Source organism: Echinops telfairi, unplaced genomic scaffold, assembly GCF_000313985.2.
Source record: "Echinops telfairi isolate 266 unplaced genomic scaffold, ASM31398v2 ScPeMD7_7465;HRSCAF=8503, whole genome shotgun sequence".
NCBI classification, from domain to species: domain Eukaryota; kingdom Metazoa; phylum Chordata; class Mammalia; order Afrosoricida; family Tenrecidae; genus Echinops; species Echinops telfairi.
Window position 1 is genome coordinate 8,371,023 of NW_022111365.1, and position 22,732 is coordinate 8,393,754.

Consider the following 22,732-nt stretch of genomic DNA (forward strand, 5'->3'; position numbering starts at 1 on the left):
GGCAAGATATGACAAAATAATAATTTATAAATTATCAAGGGTTCATGAGGGAGGGGTGAGCGGGGAGGGAGGGGAAAAAATGAAGACCTGATGCCAGGGGCTTGGGTGGAGAGCAGGTGTTTTGAGAATGATGATGGCAATGAATGTACGGATGTGCTTTACACAGTTGATGTGTGTATGTATTGTGATGGGAGTTGTATGAGCCCCTAATAAAACGATTACAAAAATAAAAACTTCAACAAAAAAAAAGATTCTTGGTTGGCAGTTTTTTATTTCAGAGTTTTACATATGCCATTCCATTGTCTTCTTGCCCACCTGGTTTCTGCAGAAAAACGAGTTTATTCTTACTGGTTGTCCTCTCTAGGAAACTATTGTTTGTTTCCTTACTTTTATGGATTTTCTCCTTTTTCTGGATATTGCAGTAACTACAATGTTGTTCTTTGGCATCCTAACCTGTTTGGGGTTCTTTTACCTTCTTGCAGAGTAATTTTGTCCTCTTTTATGCTGTTAGAGACATTTTCCCAGGATTTCTTGTGCTATAGGTTTGTTTTTGTTTCTTCCTGCTCTGAAATCTCAATGAGACATATGGTGTTCCTCTGGATAGTGTCTCCCATAATTCCTAGGTCTTTCTTCTGTTTCTTTTGCTCTTTTTGTTGATTGTGCCTCTTATCAGTTATCCTTAAGAGATTTGTCTTGAAGCTCATTAATTCAGCTTATTTTTTATTCTATTACTCTCCTCTTTAAAGGTGTTACCTAGTTCTGTTACCTTAGCACTCATCTTCCAGCTCTCTATTTGTTATTGTTGTTATAAAATTTCTAATTTTTCTATTTTTTCCATAGTTCTCTCTATCTCTTCCTCTATATGTTGAAAGTATATGAACATCATTCTTCTGAATTCTTTTTCTGGCAATCCCAGTGTCTTTTCTTTTTCAGAAAGTGCCTTTGAGTTGGGGAATGGTCACTTGTTTGTGTCTGATTTTCATTTGTTTGTTTGTTTGTTTTTATTTGTGCGTGCCTCAATAGTTTCTGCTTTCTCCATAACATCGTGATGCAGTTGTTAGGGGTAGGTGGAAAGCTGGATTGCATGGGGGCAGGTGACTCTATTGAATGGTACAGAGCAGGAACCACAAAAAAAGGAAGGAGAAAAAAATAAAGAAGAAAAAAATAATAAAATATGTACTTTAAACAGTAATAACATGGAAAGAAATAATAAAACTATGTTAAAAGAGAAAAATTAAAGGGGCAATGGTAGGAGATAAAAACAAAAGACTGGTAGGTTGGAATTTTCTCTCAGCCTGGAATCCTTTCAGCCCTTTTAGAGTTGAGGAAAGGGAAGTGCTAGAGTGGGTTGCAAGGACAGAGCACGTGGACAGGTCCCTGAGAAGTTCACAGACTCAAGTTTGGAAGTCGGTGCCTGTGACAACAGTGTCCTACAGCAGCAGTACTCTGTGGCAGATGTGCCCATGACAGAGATGGTACCTGATGGTCGTGACCATCAGGCAGAGGAGTGCATAGCTTAGCCTTAGCTGGTGGGTGGGAGCATCTGGCAGAAGCAGCACAGGACAGCACAGTGGGTAGTGCATGCAGCTGTCTCAGCCACAGGGAGGGCACTGCCTTGGTGGTGATCAAAGGTGGGGAGAAGTGTAGCAGTGACTCTGGTTAGAAGGACACACAAGTGGCAGCAGCAGGCAGCTGGAAGAAAGCCTGAGCACCTTGTATGCTGCTTTGCTCCCTTCTCTGTGATGATCTCTCCTACAGTCTCTGGGGTGTGGAGACCTTGGTCCATTTAACTTTTAAGTTTTTCTCCAGGTTTCCTGGGAGCTTAAGTTTCCCATCACTTCTCCTGGTTTTTTTAATGGGATCTTCTTTACTTGTGACTAAGTGGCTATCTGGCCTGGAAATAATTCCTACTCCTTTTTAATATAGTACTTCCTGTCAGAGACTTTCCAAATTCCTCAGCCAAAATTAAGAAACTTTCATCTGTTTTAACGGAGATCTTGATATATTTTTACAGAAAAAGCTAACATAGTATCACAGATATTACTTGTACTAGATTGCATATTCCATGAAGATAGGAACATCCCTCTTTACAAACACTTCGCCTAACTTCATGACTTGTTAGTAATTGTTTTGTGACTATAGGGTTCTCTAGAGAAGCAAATCTACTAATATATATATGATGGTAGGGCTTCAAAACTGAAAATTCTGAAAGATTTCAAATTCTGAAAATTTTCACTATCTTTCAATTCAACTTTTCCATGAACTTTTTAAAGCCCCCTTATATAAATGTATCTTTTTAAAAATGGCTCATGCAATTGTAGAGGCTTACAAATCTCAAGTCCATGAGTCAGATACCATGCTGAAGGCTTCTCCTGACTCACATAGCTGTTGGCACTGGCAAACCCAAGATTGACAGATGACAAGGCTACTGGCTCTCGGGCTATTAGGGTTTATGAATTCTAAGGCAATCCGGCAATAAAGTATTCTACCGGCTCATGTCCCAAGAACTTGAGGTCAAATAATGATAGCCACATGCAGGATTGAAAGAAAGCAAAATTTAGAGAGCTTTGCCTGGGTGTTCATATATATTTGATTCAGGCAATACCTTGAAGAGATTTCCTTTATATCATATCAGAACTATCACCAGATTAAGGATGTTCCATATTACCCTAATCCCTTTTCTCTAAGAGCTGTCATTTGAGTGAGAATGATGCATCCCACCTTTGTAACAAATGAAGGCTAATCAAATCAGACCACATAATGGTTACATTATTACATAACTACCATATTATAGTACTTCACTTCCAAACTAAAAAGTCATGGCCTAGCCCAGTGACATATACAATTAACCATCATAGTGACTAATAAAAAAGATTAAGATTCTGTGTATTCCAATTATTATGAGTCTTTGAGATTATCTAATTTTTCTCCTACCTATTAAGATATCTTTAGGAACCCTGGTGACATAGTCACATTAGGCTGTTTATTGCAAGGTGAGCAGTTCAAAACCATCAGCCACTTGGTGGGACAAAGAGAAGGCTTTCCACTCCTATGAAGAGCTACAGTCTAGGAAACCCATGTTCTACCTTGACCTATTGGGTTGCTATGAGTCAGAATCAACTTGATGGCAGTGTAATTAAAATATATTTATGTTTTTATCCTTCTGATTTTAGAAGTAATGCGCATCTTCCAACCTTAGTTTATAGGTTACAAAAATAAGGTCAAATAAATATAGACATTGGTTCTAATAATATAGACATGTCCAACTGTAGGATTTTTTTCTTTCTGAAAAAAGACATTTTCCTATTATGCCAAAGCATTATATATATACATACACACACATACATATAGTAACATAAGACTATGTAATCTAATAGGCATCTTAGAATTTTTACATAAAATATTAAAAGCAAATCTTCTTATAGATTATATAGATAGAAAAGATGCCCTGATGGCATAGTGGTTATGAGTGGGATGCTCACTGCAAAGTCTGCAGTTTAATACCGTCAGTTCAAAATCACCAGCCACTCTGTGGGAGAAAGAGGAGCCTTTCAACTCCCATAAAGAGTAGCAGTCTTGAAAACCCACAGGGGACAGCTCTACCTTGCCCTATAGGGTCACTAGTGAGTGTGGTTTTGGAGTATTTTTATATAGATAGAAAATGATCTTATTCTATAAAGAAATTTCTGTTGTAGAAATTATTCTCTTAGTATCTATCAATAATATGAAGGAAGAACATATCCAGAGTGAGAAAAAGTATGACTTTATTCTTATGAATAAAGATTATTTTAATAGAAGATAAATACAAAGGTTACTATATTTTGTCATATGACATTATTTTATAAGTAAGACATGCAAATGAAAATTTATTTACCTTAAAGATTCAGATAGTGGTGTTAAAGTGCCATCTCCCCTATCTACTACACGAAAGAAATTCAACTGATCTCCTTCTCGGTAGACCAAAAATGTAACTTGTTTATTGCAGGACGGCTTTTCCCAGATGTCATCACGACTGGAATCCATGTACTCAGCCATCTCCCTAAGTGGATCTTCCATTGGAACTATAAAAGACAAAATTTTTTTTTTTGGTAAATCACAGAAAACTTAATGAACTATATTGACTGAACTATGCCATGTATCATCTTTTGTATTATTAAAGCTATTGTTATATAAAAAAAGACAAAATTTTTAACCTGATCAACGTTTCCAATTTATATCATTTTATGAATCTTAGTACACTGGCAAGATATAATGTGCTGAATTTAAACAATAATCCTGTGCATTATATATTTCTGCTATAGTTAATATAGCAGTTCTTATATTTATATATGAAAGAAATGAAATGTATCATTATGTTGTTATGTCCAAAGACAGGGCTTAACCAAATACATGACTATTTGCCTGTGCTACTAGAGTCCATATACATATCGTTTTATTCTATGATGCTTTCGAGCCCCAGTATCACGGTTGGGTGTGAGGTGGGCTGCTAACCTCAGGATCAGCCACTCCTTGAGATAAAGGTAAAGTCGTCTCATCGAAAACCCTGGGTAGAGGCACTCTGCATTGCACCCGAACTGATGGCAGTGGATTTGGTTTGTTGGTTTGTTTGTTAATGACATCATTATCTAAAAATATATATTATTATCTATTATTTTAATTGTACATATTCTGATTTTCAAATATTTGTTCTAACAATCAATAATTTTAAAGCAATTTGAAAGCTCCCACATACACTAGATGAATAAAATATATATCGATAACTATGTATAATATTAGAAGAAAATGAGGCTCTTTCTCTTTCTGGCTATATATACTTATTGGGTTCTTGCAGCTCACTATGGGCTTTAGAGAGTAGTTCCTTGTCTATGTCACTGTCAAAAAAAAAAGTCTTTTGATGCACATAAGTGTCTTATATTAAACAGGTCCTCGTCGGGTATTTTTTTTCCTAGTCATGTATTTTGTCATCTATTTTGTGTGTTTCCTTCATTATATTTGATAGAGTGTCTATGCCCTAAAATAGGGCCCTTGAGTTTGTCCCTATTCTTTCAAAGATGATCTTTATAGTTATAGGATTTACATTTAGGTCTTTGATCCATCTTGAGTTTGTTTTTTGTATATGGGTTGGGGTATGAATCCTGCTTTAGCACTCTGAATGAGATCTAATTTTGCCAGCACCATTTGCTAAAGAGAATACTCTGGCCCTTTGTCAAAGATCAGTTGTCTGCAGGTAGATGGATTTATTTCTGGATTATCTATTCTGGTCCACTCATGTGTCCATTATTGCACAATTAACAAATTATTTTAACTACTGTGACTATGACTATGTGACTATGAAATAAGTTTTGCGGTACTTTATTTTTCTTCTTAAGAAGTTCTTTGATTATCCTGGGTCTCTTGCCCTCCCCCACCATACCCCCACCCCATATGAAGTTAATAATTAGTTTTTCCATTTCTTTAAAGGATGAAGTTGGGATCTAGATAGGAATTACCTGTATTCATAGATTGCTTGGGGTAGTATTGATATTTCTACAATATTCAGCTTTTCTATCCAAGAACATGGAATATTCTTCCATCTCTCTTGGTTTCTTGTAATAGTGTTCTGTATTTGGTGGAGGAGTGTTGGTTTTTATTTCTCTGGTTAGGTTTACTCCTAAGTATTTGATTTTGTGTGTGTGTGCCTTTTGCAAATGGCATTTCTCTCTTATTTCTTTTCCAGGGTTCTCTTCATTAATATACATGAATCCGATTGCTTTTTGTATGTTAATCTTGTATCCTACCCAAGACACAAAATCTCTTGTTTCCAACTTTTTTCTTCTAATGCTCAGAGTTTTCTACATATAAAATCATATTCTCAATAAGAAAATGTCCAATAACCCAATTAAAAGTGGGCAAAAGACTTGAACAGATAACTCACCAAAGATGACATCCAAATGGCCAACAAACATATGGAGAAATGCTCCTGATTACCAGCCATCTGGGAGATGCAAATCAAAACAATGATGAGATACCACCTTACACTGAAAATGATAGCTAAGAGCAAAAAAAAAAAACCCAGAAAATAATTAACTCTGGATAGGCTGCAGAAAGATTGGAACCCTTATACACTGCTGGTGGAACTGTAAACACATACAACCACTGTGGAAAGTGATATGGTGCCAGCTCAAACAACTAGGAACGTAAATCTCATACAAATCAGCAATGGTACTGTGCATATAGCCTAAAGATGTTAGAGTCAACTGTGATCCTACTCGATACTTGCCCTCACCAAGAGATCACTGAAGGTATTGGTGCTATAGCAAAGTATAATGAACAAATCAGATGGTGCCTTGCTGTCAGAGAAAAATAGTGTCTGGGGTCTTAAAAGTTTATCTTAAAGCAAGCAGCTTTCTATATTAGGTATCAGCTAAATCCACAAGGAGGAGGAAGCACAATAGCCTGAGTGGTTCAAGGTATGTAAGTAATAAAAATTCAAAATAGGTGGAAGGAACAGCATTAGAGCTTAACTTCTGAGCACCTAGTTTGTAGAAAGCTATGCATGATAGTGAAAGCCCAAAACCCATATGCAGAATCCCCACATGGATTAAGTATCCAGTGCATCCTTGGTGTCCATTGACCAGTGTTGTAAATAGCCTTCCCATCAGACAGAGTGCATTGGAAGGTAAATTAATGCAAATGTAGTTAGGTTAAAATGTAACACCTAATCACTCCTTATAAAGGGCTATCTTAAAGATGAACTTTTACAAGATTTAGAGGAACTAAACAGTAGCCAATGGATGACAAATGAGACATGTAAAATTCCTTAAATAAAATTTATTAACATTAAATACAATTTATAAAAATAAAAACTTTTACAATGTAAAAAAAAATTAGCACCTAATCATTTGTTCTCCCTACTGGCCCATTTATAGTTTGTTCTAGTTTTTAATATTTTCTGTGTTCTTTTCATTTGAGGTTTTTCTGTTTTAGTGTGTTGTTGTTTGGGGGGGGTTGTTTGTTTTTCTGTACATGGAATTCAGGATCAGTCACTGCCATCGAGTAAATGCCAGCTCATAGTGGCACTGTAGGATAGTGTAGAATTACCCCTGTAAGTTTCCAAGACTACCTCTTTATGGGAGTAGAAAGCTCTATCTTTATCCCAAAATCCAGGATAGGTAAATCTGTAGAGCGAGTAACTGGACTAATGGTTTCTTAGGGCTATGGCAAGGGGATGTTGGGAGAAAATGGGGAGGTAATAATAATGAGTATACAAAAGAAGAAAATATTTTCTAAAATTGATCATAGTAATGATTGTACAATTCCTTTAAATATGATTAAACCACTGAATTATAAAATATATGAATTATATGCGAATAAAACTGTTAAAAAATAAAAATAAAGTGGAGCTATCTGGGGGGGAGTAATAACACGAACAGACATATGCACCCTCATGTTCGCTGCAGCATTGCTCACAGCAGCAATAAAACAGAAACAACCTAAAGTCCGTCGTTGAAGGATAAAGAACTCTGGTTAATGAAATACCATCCATTGCTAAAAAGCAGGGACAAAACCACAGTTCACCTCATGACATGGACAGGCCTGGAGAACATTATGCTGTCATCTCCATATCACAGGTTGTAAATAGCTAAATAATGATAATAAGTTAGCCTTCAAATAATACTAAATAAGAAAAAAAATAGTTTCTCAAATACAAGGTAGAAGTCCTAATCTGAGCATGTTTTTTTCTTTTGTGCCAAGTGTCTTAGTTATCTAGAACTGACGTAACAGAAACACTACAAGTGAACCATTATAATAAATAGAAATTTATTCTCTGTTTGGAAGACCAGAAGTCCAAATTCAGGGTCCTGGTTCTAGGGGAAGGCTTTTTCTCTTTATTTGCTGTGGATAAATGTCCTTGGCTCCTTTCCACCTCTGCAGGCCTAGCATTCTGAGAGATCTCTATATGTCTTTGCATGGACCTCTCACAATGCAGGGATCCCAGGTCCAAATGGTCCCTGCCTGGCTCTTCTTTTTTGGTAGCCCCTGTGGTTGCTTCTCTTCCCTCTTTAGCACTTGAAGATACAAGGTATTATGTCCCACCCTTAATTCTTTTATTGACTGATCACATCAGATCATAACTGCCAAATCACTGAGAATCATTGCCCAGTCAAGTTGACACATATTTTGAGAGGCCACAATTCAATCCATTATACCAAATTTTCAACAAAGTAAGCTGGGGAAAGCAAGTTTTCAGTTTCAAAAAGTTAATGCAGTGAAATGATTCAAATCTCAATGTAAAAGATTTAATAATTCATTTCTAATGATATGGCCTAGCTGCTGACTTTTCAATTCATAAGCCAATCATAAAAAGTTACAGAGAAAAAGTAATGATTACAAAGCTTCAGCTATTAGAAGGTATTGATGTCTTCAATTTTTTAAGTTTTATGATACATAAATATATTTAATTTATAATCTGTATGTTATGTTCCTTCTCATAAATATTAAAATCATTTTAGTCCCAGTTAGAAAACTAGGTTTCTGATTAAATATTATGGTTTAAAAACAGTACTATCACAAATAACCAATTTCAGAAAATAATACAATGGAATCCATATGTCATTAAATACTCCATAGTTCAACCTAAACTTAATAGTTCTGCAAATAATTCAGAATTGTTACTATAAACATTACCTATGTCTTATTGGAGAGCTTCATAAATCCAATTAATGAGAAGTCCTTCACATTGGGATTGGTAGCTCTAATATTACCTTTGTTTTTCCAACTTACGCAAAACAATTCAACAATCTAGTGGAACATGTCACAAAATTCTCTTGTATTAGCTAGGAAAAAGATGGTAATAAGACTCTTTTCTAATAGAAATTAAGATACAATGAGACATAATTTAATTTGGAAAAGTAAGCCAGCAATTGAAGAAATATGTATGGTTAAGTTTTCTCAATAGTGAAAGATCAAAAGAATCTGAAGACCTTCCCTAAAATGAGATCTGCAGAGCATTAATCTGAGCAGTCTAAGGATTCCTATGTTTGGTTTAGAATTCATGTCACATGTCACATGAATGCTCCTAGCTCATCAGAGGGTTAGAGCTTTCTTGTCAATCAAATATGTGCTCATTGTCTCTGAGAGTAGCCCTTCCTGCTACTCTTTCACAGACACTGCCAAATTACCATTTCCTCTAGAGCACTAGACTATAACTCTAAAATTCCCTGAAATTATTTGGTTTCTTTATGTACTTATTATAGTTGGCATAATGTAAGCAGAGACTTTGTCTCCCCTATTTACTATACTTGAGACATTAGTCTGAGAAAGCTAGTAGATGGGTAGTAAGTATTTGTTCAATGAATAAATGGATTCCTGGAAACTACTCACAACTGAGAAAAGATACCACACCACAGGGCCATGATTATATTCATGAAACCGAGATGCATCACAATTTAGACCACATGCATCTTTGGAATTTTCCATAACAATCATTATTCTAGAATCTGAGATTTAGTGAATTGAAAAAGCAATAACTTTAGTATAAACATGAACACATGATGATACATTATTTTTACTCTGCTATCCCATTTCCCTTTCTAAACTCATGAAACTTATTTTCAAATCCTCCTGGACTGAATCAGAAATCATGAGACTTTTTGGAAAGAACTGAATAAAATTTAAGGCTATAAAAATACTTACTGGATTCAATAATCAATCATTTTGAAATTGCTTGAATATATTTGTGTTATATGCCTACCTCTTCTAGTATTTATAGGTCCACCACGCATAGCCAATACCAGCTTCAACGTACAACCTTCAGAAATGCTGTGGATAGTTAATATAAAAGTAAACTATAATCATCAAATACATTCCATATCAAATATGCATATAATAATTGCTGGGTTATCAGACACAGTACCTACTTCATAAAACAAAACAAATATGCAGTAATGTGACTAAATGCAATGTTAACTTATTTAGTTCACCTAATGAACATGTGAAAAATTTCTCAAGAACCTTACATTTGACATAAAATTCCAGAAAAAAAGTATACTGGAAAGAACCTCTATGATCATGTTTTAGTAAGAAAAAAAGAGAGAAGTCTTGCTTAGAACCCCAAATGTTAGAAAAAGCCAAGTAAGAGAAAGAAGAAAGACTAGCTTGTAGACATACGAGCTGCAATCACTAGTACACATAGTGCCCCTTAGTAACTGGAATGTTTAATGAAAAATGAAAGGCTTGGTGGACAGCAATTCTATCTAATCCAAGACTCTTTGTGAAAATGAAAAGAAAAGGAATTTAGCCAAGTGAGAAGAGATCAATATTCAAAGTAGATAGAGCAAGACGATAAGATCTAAAAGGCAAGTGCTGAACAACTTAGCATGATAAAATGAAAACAAAAGAACAATAAAATAAGAATCAGGTAGCCTGAGACAGTCCTTAGAGTTCAAGATTTATGTTAAATCAAGGGATTAGAGAGCTATTCAGATGATGAAGGGACAATGATGCAAGAAAAGCACTGTGTTTTAAAATAGCTAAGATGTATGACACTCACTTGTAATCATTCAAGCAACAATCATCTTCAAGTTCCATGTTATTCCAAATTAAGTGCTGCTGACAAATGGGAATACCTTAGGGGGAGTTATAAAAAAAAGTGTTAAAAATTCAATAGAGTTCTCCAAAAATTGTGATATAAAGCTATTTTATTTAAGAACTCCAAGTACTAATGAATTAAACACATTTCTAAATTAGCAGCTCATTTAAAATCAGAAGAAGAAAGTATGGCTTAACAGTGATACTATGCAATCCACTCTATACAACAGACAACTGAGACTTAGAAAAGTTTGTTTCAATAATTCTCTAGCTCAAGATGAAGTACAATATTATGTAACCTCCTTTTTTTATAAAAATATTATGATTCATCTTTGAGTTTTTCACTCAAGTCTTAGAGGATAACTCTAAAAGCTTAACAACACCGTTTTTCCCCAATTATACTTGGTCCTGATCATTATACACGAAAGTTTTTTACTTTACACTTCTATTAATCATTTCATTGGACAGCTCTTATCACAATCCATCCATCCATCCATTGTGTCAAGCACATTTGTACATTTGTTGCCATCATCATTTTCAAAACGTCTTTTTTCAACTAGAACCCTTGGTATCAACTTCTCATTTTTCCCCTCCCTTTCCCACCCTATCTCCCTCATAAACCCTTGATAATTTATAAATTATTATTTTTTTCATGTCTTACACTGACTGATGTCGCCCTTTACCCACTTTTCTATTGTCGGTTCCCCTGGGAGAGGGTTATATGTAGATCATTGTGATCGGTTCCCCCTTTCTCCCCCCACATTTCCCTTACCCTCCTTACCAGGCTACTCTCAATATTGGTCCTGAGGTGTTTCTCTGTCCTGGATTTCCTGTGTTCCCAGATTTTATCTGTACATGTGTACATGCTCTGATCTAGCCAGATTTGTAAGGTAGAATCAGGGTCATGATAGTGGAGGCAGGGAAGAGCATTAAGAACTAGAGGGAAGTTGTATGCTTCGTCAGTGTTATACTGCACCCTGACTGGCTCCTCCTTTCCTTGTGATCCTTCTGTTAGGGGATGTCCAGTTACCTACAGATGGACTTTGGGTCTCCACTCTGCACTACCCCTCATTCACAATGATATGATTTTTTGTTCTGATTCTTTGGTGCCTGATATTTGATCCTATCGACACCTCGTGTTCACACAGGCTGGTGTGCTCCTTCCATATGGGCTTTGTTGCTTCTCAACTAGATGGCCGCTTGTTTATCTTCAAGTCTTTATGACCCCAGAACACTGTATCTCTTGATAGCCGGGCCCCATCAACTTTCTTCACCACATTTGCTTATGCACCCACTTTGTCTTCAGCGATTGTGTTGGGAAGGTGAGCATCATGGAAAGCCAGGTTAATAGAAAAAAGTTTTCTTGCATTGAGGGAGTACTTGTGTAGAGACTCAATGTCCATCTTCTACCTTAATACTAAGCCTATAAATATATGCACATAGATCTATTTCCCCATCGTCATAAATATATTTACATAAGTACATGCCTGTTTTTAGACCTTTATAAATGCCCTTTGCCTCCTAGTTCTTTCCTCTATTTCCTTTTACTTTCCTCTTGCCCTACTATCATGTTCAGCCTTCTTTTGGGTTTCAGTAATTCCTCTCGTTTACATTACCCTTGATGAAGCCCTACCAGGCCTCCTACACCCTCCTCCCCATTGATTTTAAATCATTTGTTGTTCCCTTGTCCCTGGGTTTGTTAACAACCACTTCCTTTCCTCCTCCTCCCCTTTCTCATGCTCTCCCCAGAACTGTCGATCCTGTTGTTTTCTCCTCCAGATTATTTATCCCACCTATCCTCCCTGATATAAATTCAGAGATGGTAATATGAATAAAAAACAAGATAGAATAAAACAAAGCAGCAAAAGAAAACAAAACAACAACAAAAAAGAAAACCTATAAATAGTTGAAGGTCTGTTTGTTGACATTTAGGAGTGTTTTCTGGTCGATTCTGATGGGCAGCCATGCCCTGTACCCATGGTCTATTTTTGGTATTCCCTGGGGACTTCCTTGCTCTGCTCCCCTTGCTGTTCTGTTGCACACCCTTAGTGTTTTGCCTCAGTGTGGTGGGGTCCGATAGAGCACAATTCCTGCACTGTGTCTCCAGTGTTGTCCCCCATAGTGCTATGGGTCAGTGGAGATGTCGTGTCTCATAGTAGGGCTGACCCTATAGTCCTCTCTGTGCACTGGCTGCTCTGAGCACAGGAATATCATCCTCAGAGCCTGGAGGGCCAGGATGTGCTCCACTCTCTCTTCTTCCCATTTCATCTGCTCCTGTGTGCTCTGATCGGACATGTCCCTCTCCCTGAGCTGTAGCTTCAGTGCTGTCGTCTGAAGTGAATTCTTCTGGAGTTTTTCTTTACATTTTGGTGATGTTAAATATTAAAGCATATTACATATTCTAGCATAATTTTTTTAATCTTTGGCAATCTGCACATTTGAATACCCAAAGAAAAATTGGACTACATTAACAAAGGTGTGAACATTATTTACCCAACGGAACTTATAATGAATATTGATGTTGAAGAAAATATTTTTCACAATAGCTTCTTAAATTATTTTTGCTTCTAATATTATAAAATGAGTCTTTAATAATAATAAATGCTATATGTGTCACCCATTGTTAAGCCAGGTACTGTTCTTAGTGCTTAACTTATATTATCATCATTTAAGCCAGGCATCCTCAAACTATGGACCGCAGGCCACATGCAGCCCGCCAAAGACATTTATCCAGCCCACTGGGGGTTTTTGCCCTGTTTGTTTTTTTACTTCAAAATAAGATGTGTACAGTGTACTTAGGAATTTGTTCATAGTTTTTTTTTTAAACTACAGTCCAGCCCTCCAATGGGTCTGAGGGACAGTGAACTGGCCCCCTGTTTAAAAAGTTTGAGGACCCTGATTTAAGCCCAATAACCTTAAAAAAGTAGATATCAATATTATCCAACGTTTATAAGTATTTAAACGAAATCAGAGAGATTAAGTAACAATCAGAAAGTATGTGCTGGTTGAGAGATGGAAAGGTGCTAGCAAGTTGACTAAAAAGACTTTGTACTTTATGCTAATCAGTCTCTAGAAAATCAGCCTCCGTAAAGCAGAAGTTTCAGAAGTACTGACTGTTAAGTCCCTCAATGCAAGAACACTTTGTTGTAATAATCTGGCATGCTGTGATCGCTGACAGGATCACTGAAGTTAAAATGGGTGCATAAGCAAATGTGGAGAAAAAAGCTGATGGTGCCCGGCTATTAAAAGATATAGCATTTGGGATCTTAAAGGCTTGAAGATAAACAAGCGGTCATCTAGCAGAGAAGCAACAAAGCCCACATGGAAGAAGCACACCAGCCTGTGTGATCATGAGATGTCAACCGGATGATGTGTCAGGCATCAAAAGACCCAAAACAAACAAAAAAATCAATGCAAATGATGGGTGTTGGAGTGGGGCCCAAAGCCCACCTGTAGATAATTGGACACTCCCTCACAGAAGGGTCACAAGGAAAGAACAAGACAGGGTGCAGCACAGCACCAATGGAACACACAACATTCCTCTAGTTCTTTAACACTTACTTCTATCCCCCCACTTCCCTACTCCACCGCCAATGATCATGACCACAGTTCTACCTTATAAATTCAGCTGGACTGGGGCATGCACACTGGTACAGATAAAAGCTCTCAACATAGGAATCCAGGACAGATAAACCCCTCAGGAACAGCAATGGGAGTAGTGATACCATGAGAGTAGGGGGAGGGGGGAAAAACAGAGAACACACTACAATGACCAACCTATAATCCTCCCCCTTCCCCAGGGTGACAAACAACAAAAATGTGGGTGAAAGGAGACAGTGGGCGGTGTAAAACATGAAAATAATAATAATTTATAATTAATCAGTGGTCCATGAGGGTGGGAAGGTGGGGGAGGAAAGGAAAAAAGAGGAGCTGATACCAAGGGCTCAAACAGAAAGAAAATATTTTGAAAATGATGATGGCGACATATGTACAAATGAGCTTGATACAATTGATGTATGGATTATTATAAGAGTTGTAAGCATCCTCCATAAAATGATTTATTAAAATAAAAAAGTTTTTTAAGTGTTGACTGTTAGTTGACTTGAATGTCTATTGAATGTTCACCAGATGTTTGAAATTATCATTGTGGAAAAAAGTCCATAAGGGTAGGGAGTAAATATATAAGAGTAAATCTCTCATAAATAGAATACTCTGTGTTTTGGTTTTTTTCGGGAGTGGGGGGGGGGTGCCTCCATTTAAAAAGTATTTTCATATGACCTCTCGATTAACTCCAAATAAAATGATTTGGAAAAAATATAATACATATTTTGAATGTATTACTGTTAATTTTTCAATTAAAATGAAATTTCACCAGCATAACTTGATAAAGCAATTTGGGCAGATGACACCAGGTTATATTAAACAACATTATATAGCAATATTTTTTTAATCATTTTATTAGGGGCTCATACAACTCTTATCACAATCCATACATACATCAATTGTGTAAAACGCATTTGTACATTCATTGCCCGCATCATTCTCAAAACATTTCCTCTCCACTTAAGCCCCTGGCATTAGGTCCTCATTTTTCCCCTCCTTCCCCCGCTCCCCCCTCCTTATGAACCCTTGATAATTTATAAATTGTTATTTTGTCATATCTTGCCCTGTCCGACGTCTCCCTTCACCCACTTTTCAGTTGTCCGTCCCTCAGGGAGGAGGTCACATATAGTTCCTTGTAATCGGTTCCCCCTTTCCAACCCACTCTCCCTCTACCCTCCCAGTATCGCCACTCACACCACTGGTCCTGTAGGGATCATCCGCCCTGGATTCCCTGGATATAGCAATATTTTGTAATGGAAATTTTAGAACTGCTGAGAAGAAACAGTAACAGAAACTGTTTAAAAACAACTCTGTACCAGTGTACATGCCCTAGTCTAGCCAGATTTATAAGGTAGAATTGGGGTCATGATAGTTGGGGGGAGGAGGGAGGAAGCATTAAAGAACTAGAGGAAAGTTATATGTTTCCTCGGAGCTATACTGCACCCTGACTGGCTCCTCCTGCGGGGTGATTCTGAGAAAGTCCTTAAACTCTTTGAGCTTTTGCTTTCATTCTTGACCACTAAAAGCACTACAGTTCTTTGCACCACTAACACTGTTAGTATCTCTAATATAAAAGATGAACCAATTTGTTTAAGGTAAGTGTGCCAAATTTAGCAAATAAAATCTGAGAACTCAATTTCTAATACAATTAAATCCAGATTAATATATAAACCAATTTTTTAATTTAGTGCTCTTCATTTTCTCAAATAAAGTATGTTCCATCTTAAAATAATGGTCACTCATAAAAAATAAGCACAGAAATCTTTTTAAATTGTGTAATCTGTTATAATATCTGGTAAAATCTCAACATTTTTTGGTATATTTCCCTAAAGCTTTTTGAAAATGAATTATATACTTCTAACAAACTTTTTAAAATGTACTGTATTGTGTATACTTTTTCATGACAGTATGTAGAAATATACATAGTTTTTAGTGGACAGCAATAATTCAAACATTATTTCTGTCATAATTATTTACCCAATTCCCAATTAAGAGATATTTACACCTACTAGAGCCAACAAACTGTACTGCTTTTAGGCTGAAGGAAGATGCCAGGCAAACAGTGTATCTTTTTTCTTTTGTTAATACATTCTTATTACTTGTATTTTCTTCCCCTTTCTTCTCCTTCTTCATTTCTTCTGACTTTAGAAGTTAGGGAGAGGGAGTCGTGAGGGCAAGAGAAGGAAAATGAAGCAATAGGCTAGACGGTTGAGAGGTGAAAGGGAAGATAGTAATCCACAAGAGAGAAAAGAGAAGTAAAAGTACGGGGGTTAGGGTAGGCTACTGGGTGGTGGTGATGGTGATAAATAGTTTAAATTGTTGAATACAAAATTGACTATCTAAAATTAAACTATGAAAGTAATTCACAATTTAAAAATTGTTTTCAAAGAAGTTTATTAAAAAATTGATTTTTTCCACAAACTTGTACAACACAGAGTGAAACCTAATGTGAAGTATGATGTTTAATTAATAGTCATTTCTCAATATTGCTTCAATAATTATAATAGGCAGATCACAGGAATGTAAAATGTTAACCACAGAAGCAATGCCTGGAGCAGAGGGTTATGGGAACTGTACTTTATAAACAATTTTTATGGAACCTAAAACTGCTCTGAAAATTGATATCTATGAAATAAAAAATCTGATCTTCCTATACTAAGAGTTGACATCGTTAAAATAAGAATATCATAAAAAATGAGGAGCTGATACCCAGGGCTTAAGTAGAGAGCAAATATTTTGAGAATGATGAGGGCAACGAATGGACAAATGTGCTTGACACAATTGATGTATGTATGGATTGTGATGAGTTGAATGAGCCCCAAATAAAATGATTTTTTCTAAAAAGAATATAATAAATACCCTTTAAGTCCTCATTTTCTCCTCCCTCCCCGCTCCCCCCTCCCTCATGAGTCCTTGATAATTTATAAATTATTATTTTGTCATATCTTGCCCTGTCTGACGTCTCCATCCACTTTTCTATTGTCCATCCCCCAGGGTGGAGGTCACATATGGTTCCTTGTATGCCAGGGGCTTAAGTGGAGAGGAAATGTTTTGAGAATGATGAGGGCAATGAATGTACAAACGTGCTTTACACAATTGATGTATGTATGGATTGTGACAAGAGTTGTATGAGCCCCTAATAAAATGATTTTTAAAAATACCCTTTCAAAAATGGTGTGAGGATGGTGTCTGACTTATTTTAACTTCACAAGGAAGGAGAGTTAGGATTGTCAGCATCAGCCACTGGTGGCCAATTCTGAGGTGAAGGTCATACATGCCTCCACAATACAATCTTTTCACCTGTTCTACACCAACCATCGCTCCCACAACGATCTCTATTTCTCTGCTGGGTTTGAAAATTCATTCCGATGGTCACACAACAACACTCACAGTTATGAGGTTTATGAGGGAAGTAAGTGTCTACAATTCAGAATCAAAAACACTCAGGACACATCAAGTCAGTTCTTCTTTGGTCCTGGGACCCAGCTTGACGGCTGGCTGGCTTAGGCGAGTATTACAAAGCTCTTTTCGCTCTGCTGATCAGAGTCCCAGAGGCATCCACTATGCCAGCAAGCCAAGGCTGGCAATCGCCCAGCTCTGTGGGCCACCAAGTTTAGCTCTACAGTCTCCCTTCCAATTAAATTCACAGAGCCAACCAAGCTTCCTACTCAAAGGTACTCAGCTGTCTCACTCCATGGCTGAGAAACCCATCACTGGTTCTGCTATATCTGTTGTTGTCATTTCTTTTCCATTACTTTTGCCATCAATGCCATCTCTGGGGTCATAGCTCTCTGTCTTCTGGATCAAAAAAATTGAACACATGATTCTTGGGTCCATAGGCTGTACTCCACTCGTGGCTCTTCTTTCCTGATGGTAGTGACATCCGTTTCCCCTCAATGTGATGGCAAACCAAATGTGATGGCCAACTGACCAATACCTATGTTAGGGTCCCATACATCTTATTCACATGGTCCTATATATCTTGTTTACATCATTAGCAAGCTACCTAATCTCCTTGGTGGGTCACAAGCACTTTACATACGGACAGTCTGCCCCCATTATTTGGTGGGTGCTATAAAACGCAGCAGCAACCAAGTAAACCAGCTTCAAGAAAGCTCTTGGTGCCCTGCGGTCCACAGGCATCCAGCAAGTGCCCTCTCCACAGCCAAGAAGGCCAAAAGTAAGGTCAACTCTGTCAAAAGGGCACTGAAGGGGAAGCCAAGAGGAGATCCGTGAGGTTGTCAGCAAAACCAGTGCCTGAAAAACTTGAGAGGACGCCAAAAAAGGCAGCAGGAAAGGATAAATCCTTAGACCCCCCTGACCCCCACCCGCCAGAAAAAGTGTAAGCAAGGGGAAAGAGGAGCAAAGGGAAAACAGGCTTAAGTCACTAAACCAAGAAGCTAAAGATGATTTACCTGCGGAGGGAAACGGAGAAATGAAAACATAAGGAGAGTCCAGCCTTTGATGAAGCAGGAGAAAAAGAAGCCAAGTCTGATTAATGTTTATCTAACATGTCTTATCAGTGCGTCTTGTTATCTTCCCTTTTACAATTCAGAGGACTATTTTTATCAACTATTTTGTAAATGCAAGTTTTTTAGTAGCTCTAGAAACAGTTTTAAGAAGGAAGAAATCCTTGTGATAAGAATTGTAGGAGCCCCCAATAAAATGATTTTAAAAATTAAATAAAAATGAAAAAAATGTTTAAAAAGAAATCCCATTGCATCCAATTATATTCAAGTGTAAATGCTTTTTTTAAAGACATGAAATCATTTACTGTTTTGTTTATTTTTTGGTACAACCAGAAAATAGTGGGATATTGAATTGTGGGAAGATTTTTGGGTGTCAAAATAACATTCCATGGGGGGAGGGGGTGGGGTTTTGTGTCCCTAATACAAAGCATGCTTAATGGCAATTTGGAGTCACTGTCATGCATTTGTATGACTTGAACTTTTAAAATTTCGTTTTCATGTTGCTGTTTTTTAATAGAATTGTGTATGAAAACCATTCTATCATCATGGCTTTCTTGTCAGAACTGTATGCATTCTGTAACACCTTTGATCGTGGTAGTTTACTTTTCCTGGTAACTTTGCTATGTACTGTGAAGGGTTAAATATTTGAGTATGCAGTGTTTGTGAAATTAAATTGTGAATTAGTGGGACTTGCGATGTAACAGCTTATCAACATTTGGATATAATGGTAATTGATAAAAGTTTTTTAAAAAACACTTCCAAATGTAAAAGCTGGAAAGTCACTGGAATTTAGAAAAGAATTGTGTCTACATACCATTTTAGGATTTTGGTATGTGCATTAAGAATTGTAGTCACTATCATGACCTCAATTCTACCTTACAAATTGGATTAGACCAGAGCATGCACACTGCTACAGATAAGAGCCCACAACACAGGGAATCCAGGATAGATAAACCCCTCAGGGTCAACAAGGTGTAGAGCTACCAGGAGGATTAGGGGGAGGGTGGGGAGAGAAAGGGTAAATCAATCACAAGGATCAACTTAGAACTACCTCCCAGGGGGACGAATAATGGAAAAGTGGGTGAGGGATGACGGAGGATGATGTAAGATAGGTAAAAAATAATCTATAACTTATGAAGGGTTCATGAGAGAGGGTAGGGCAGGTAGGCGGGCGGGAAGAGGGGGAAGAAATGGGGAGTTGATATCAGGGGCTCAAGTGGGAAGAGAATGCTTTGAAAGTGATGATAGTGGCTCAAGCAGAAAGCAATTGTTTTGAGGATGATGGCAACAGATGTACAAATGTTCTCGACACAATGGATGTATGGATTGTGATAAGAGATTAAAAAAAGAAAATGATGATAGTGGCATATGTGTACATGTTCTTGACACACTGGAGGAATGTATGGATTGTGATAAGAGATGTAAGACCCCCCAATAAAAGTATTTTAAAAACAAAATAAAAAAAGAATTGTGTTCATAATGTTTCTGTACTAATCTCAAAACAACCAATAAAATGGCAGTTACAAAAGAAAAAGAAATGTGGCTGAAATGGCTTCATTAAGGAATTCATAGCAGCACAATTCCAATACCACAAAGGTAAACAAAAGATAAATTAACAAATGCAAACAGAGATAATGGTTAAAAATAGAAACTATAATTCCACACATTTCAACCAAGGAAATGTTGCCTAGAAAAATAATCATGAAGTAGAAGGAAACTATAAGGCCATCTCCAGAGTTAAATATATTTACAAAGAAGCATTTGAAGTCATGAAAACCACCTTGAAATAGAAGGTGAAAGCCTAGAAACTGTCAAATAAATGGGGAACAGGATGTAAGAGACGGAGGCAAAATTATCTCAGAATGAAAAAATTAATTACAAAGTACCTAAGAGATAAAAAACAAATATTTAGAAAGGATTAGGGCAGTGAAACAGGAGAAGGAAATTAACATGAAAACGTAGTTGATGCTCTCTGTCCTGTATTCAACTGTAGGCCACCTCTCGGCTCGCTCATCGGGAACCCTACCTGGGTCCCCAGCGGAGGGCTACTCGTCCCCAGCCAGCCAGCTGCTCGAACCGAGACGACCGCGTGCCCGCGCCCGCCCACAGGAAGTCCTCCCGTGACTGCGGCCACTCCAGCGCCCGTGACGACCGCCCATCGAGGCTCCCGCGGCCGAGACGACGGCGGAGGTGGCCCCGTGACTACGGGGGCTGTTTTAGCGGAGACGTCTTCGAGCGCTCCGGGAGCCGCGCCGCGCCGCGCCGGGGCGGGACCCTCCGCCGTCCAGGACGAACGTGGCCGCAGGTGCGCAGGGGCTGCTCCCGGGCAGCGGCCGGGGCACTTACACGGGTGGCCGGGGCACTTACACGGGTGGCCGGAGCGCCGCTATCCCAGTGCCCGCCCCCCGTCCCCCCAAGAGGGGCTCCACGCGACTCCTGCCGCAGGTCGGGCCGCCAGGCGCCCAGAAGGGAGGCCGAATTGGAAGAGGCGCTGAGCGAGGAGGAGGCTGGAGCAAAGACTTAACGCGGAACCCAGGACCAAAAGACGTTTTGAAAGCAGCCAGCGAAACGCAGAACTTGTTATAGCAGAACGACGCAAGGGCCAGTACAAAGAATTGGTTTTTTTAAGAATTCCCTGTTAGATGCCTATCTCATGTTTATGCTGCCGAGAGGAAAAAGTTAAACTCACTTAATTTCGTTTTGGAATTGTTAACCTTTCAACAAATTCATGTTAAAAGTATTAGACGTGAACATGCCTGCTAGTGTTACCTTTCCAAGTAAAAATTCTCCCTAAAAATGTTGATAAATTAAGCAAGTGCTTCTAACTTCTTTCACAAACATCTACCCACCTAAAAGGGAAAGATGAATCTGTCTGCCCCTACAAAGGAATTAGCTTTGGTTGGGGCGTAGGGAGAGAGGGAATTGGCGTCTGTGATTCTTGAAATTCTCAGGGCTATCTTTCTTAAAACTGATTACTAGTGTTTCAGTACTAACAGCTGAAACACCACCACCAACATAAACCTTGTATTGAAAATGTTTATATATGAGGAAAGGTCTATTCATGTGTCAGTGTTAAAAAGCAAACGGATAATCCCGGCCAGATTATGCTTTTTGGCCATTCTTTGAGAATCTGCAGGATTTCCTGCTCTCCCACCTCAGTAAAATCATTCTTGGGTTGAACAAAAAGAAGTTGAAAGACAAAAATGTAATAATACTCATATAATCAAAGAAAAACAAAACAATGAAACAAAACAAATATTTAAAACTACTATCCTGGCAGTGAAGGGATTCAGCTGGTTCTCAGCGGTTCAGCAAAACTGAAAACTAATTTTTGGTTAACTTCGGTTATTAAAATGGCACTTGGAATCCAGGTTCTCTCAGCCTCCCATATGGAAATCATAAATTTACATTCCTTACTCTTTTTTAACATTCATCAATATTCTAAGCTCCAGTAGTAATGTTTATTTTGTCCATAGGTATAAGAAAATACATACAGAACTATGCTTGTAATATTTTTATTAATTCATAAACTTGTTAAACTTTTCATGAAATACTATATTTATATTTCCTTATGTTTGTTACTTTAGTAAACAAATCATGTAAAGAGAAAAAGTGCCAAATAACAAATGAAAAGAAAGTTAAAGATAAATCACACAGCTGATGATGCTTGGATAAAAACAATAACTATTGCAAGTGAGAATGCCAATTAAGAAGCAACCAGGAAATATATTAAGGAATAATATTGTCATTTTTTGAAAAGCATTAATATTGTTTATAAATATTTTAAAATCCATAACAATCTAGTTTGTGTACCTCTTTTACTATTCTTATTTAAATATTATTTGTGTGGAATAAGAACAATGATATACAGAAAGATAGTTTACTATATAAGTATTAAGTGTATGAAATAATAAACTTTCAAAATACCATTTTTTTATACTTAAAATGGTCATTGAAGCAGAAAACCAGTTGTTAAAGTTGTTTGAATCACATCACTGAATCCTGGTAATGTTTCCAAAAATATAAAAAAATCTATAGCTACACACAGAAAGAACCCACTAGAAAACTAACCAGTGAATATATCCCAAGCA

General features: G+C 37.4%; 1 protein-coding gene across 6 annotated transcripts in view; it reads right to left on the minus strand.

Annotated features, from left to right (window-relative positions):
* ZFAND4 (zinc finger AN1-type containing 4) overlaps window positions 1-22,732 on the minus strand; it is a 101,755-nt gene that overhangs the window by 43,657 nt on the left and 35,366 nt on the right. For 3 of the 6 annotated variants that reach the window (XM_045283676.1, XM_045283675.1, XM_045283674.1), the window contains exons 3-5: window positions 10,532-10,607; window positions 9,734-9,801; window positions 3,875-4,061 (exon numbers count right to left, since the gene is read on the minus strand). In XM_045283676.1, coding sequence (XP_045139611.1) covers window positions 3,875-4,061; window positions 9,734-9,801; window positions 10,532-10,607 — 331 coding nt within the window. Of the gene's footprint in view, window positions 1-3,874; window positions 4,062-4,491; window positions 4,598-5,914; window positions 5,975-9,733; window positions 9,802-10,531; window positions 10,608-22,732 lie in introns of those variants that run through there. The other 3 variants (XM_045283678.1, XM_045283679.1, XM_045283677.1) reach the window with 3 other exon arrangements.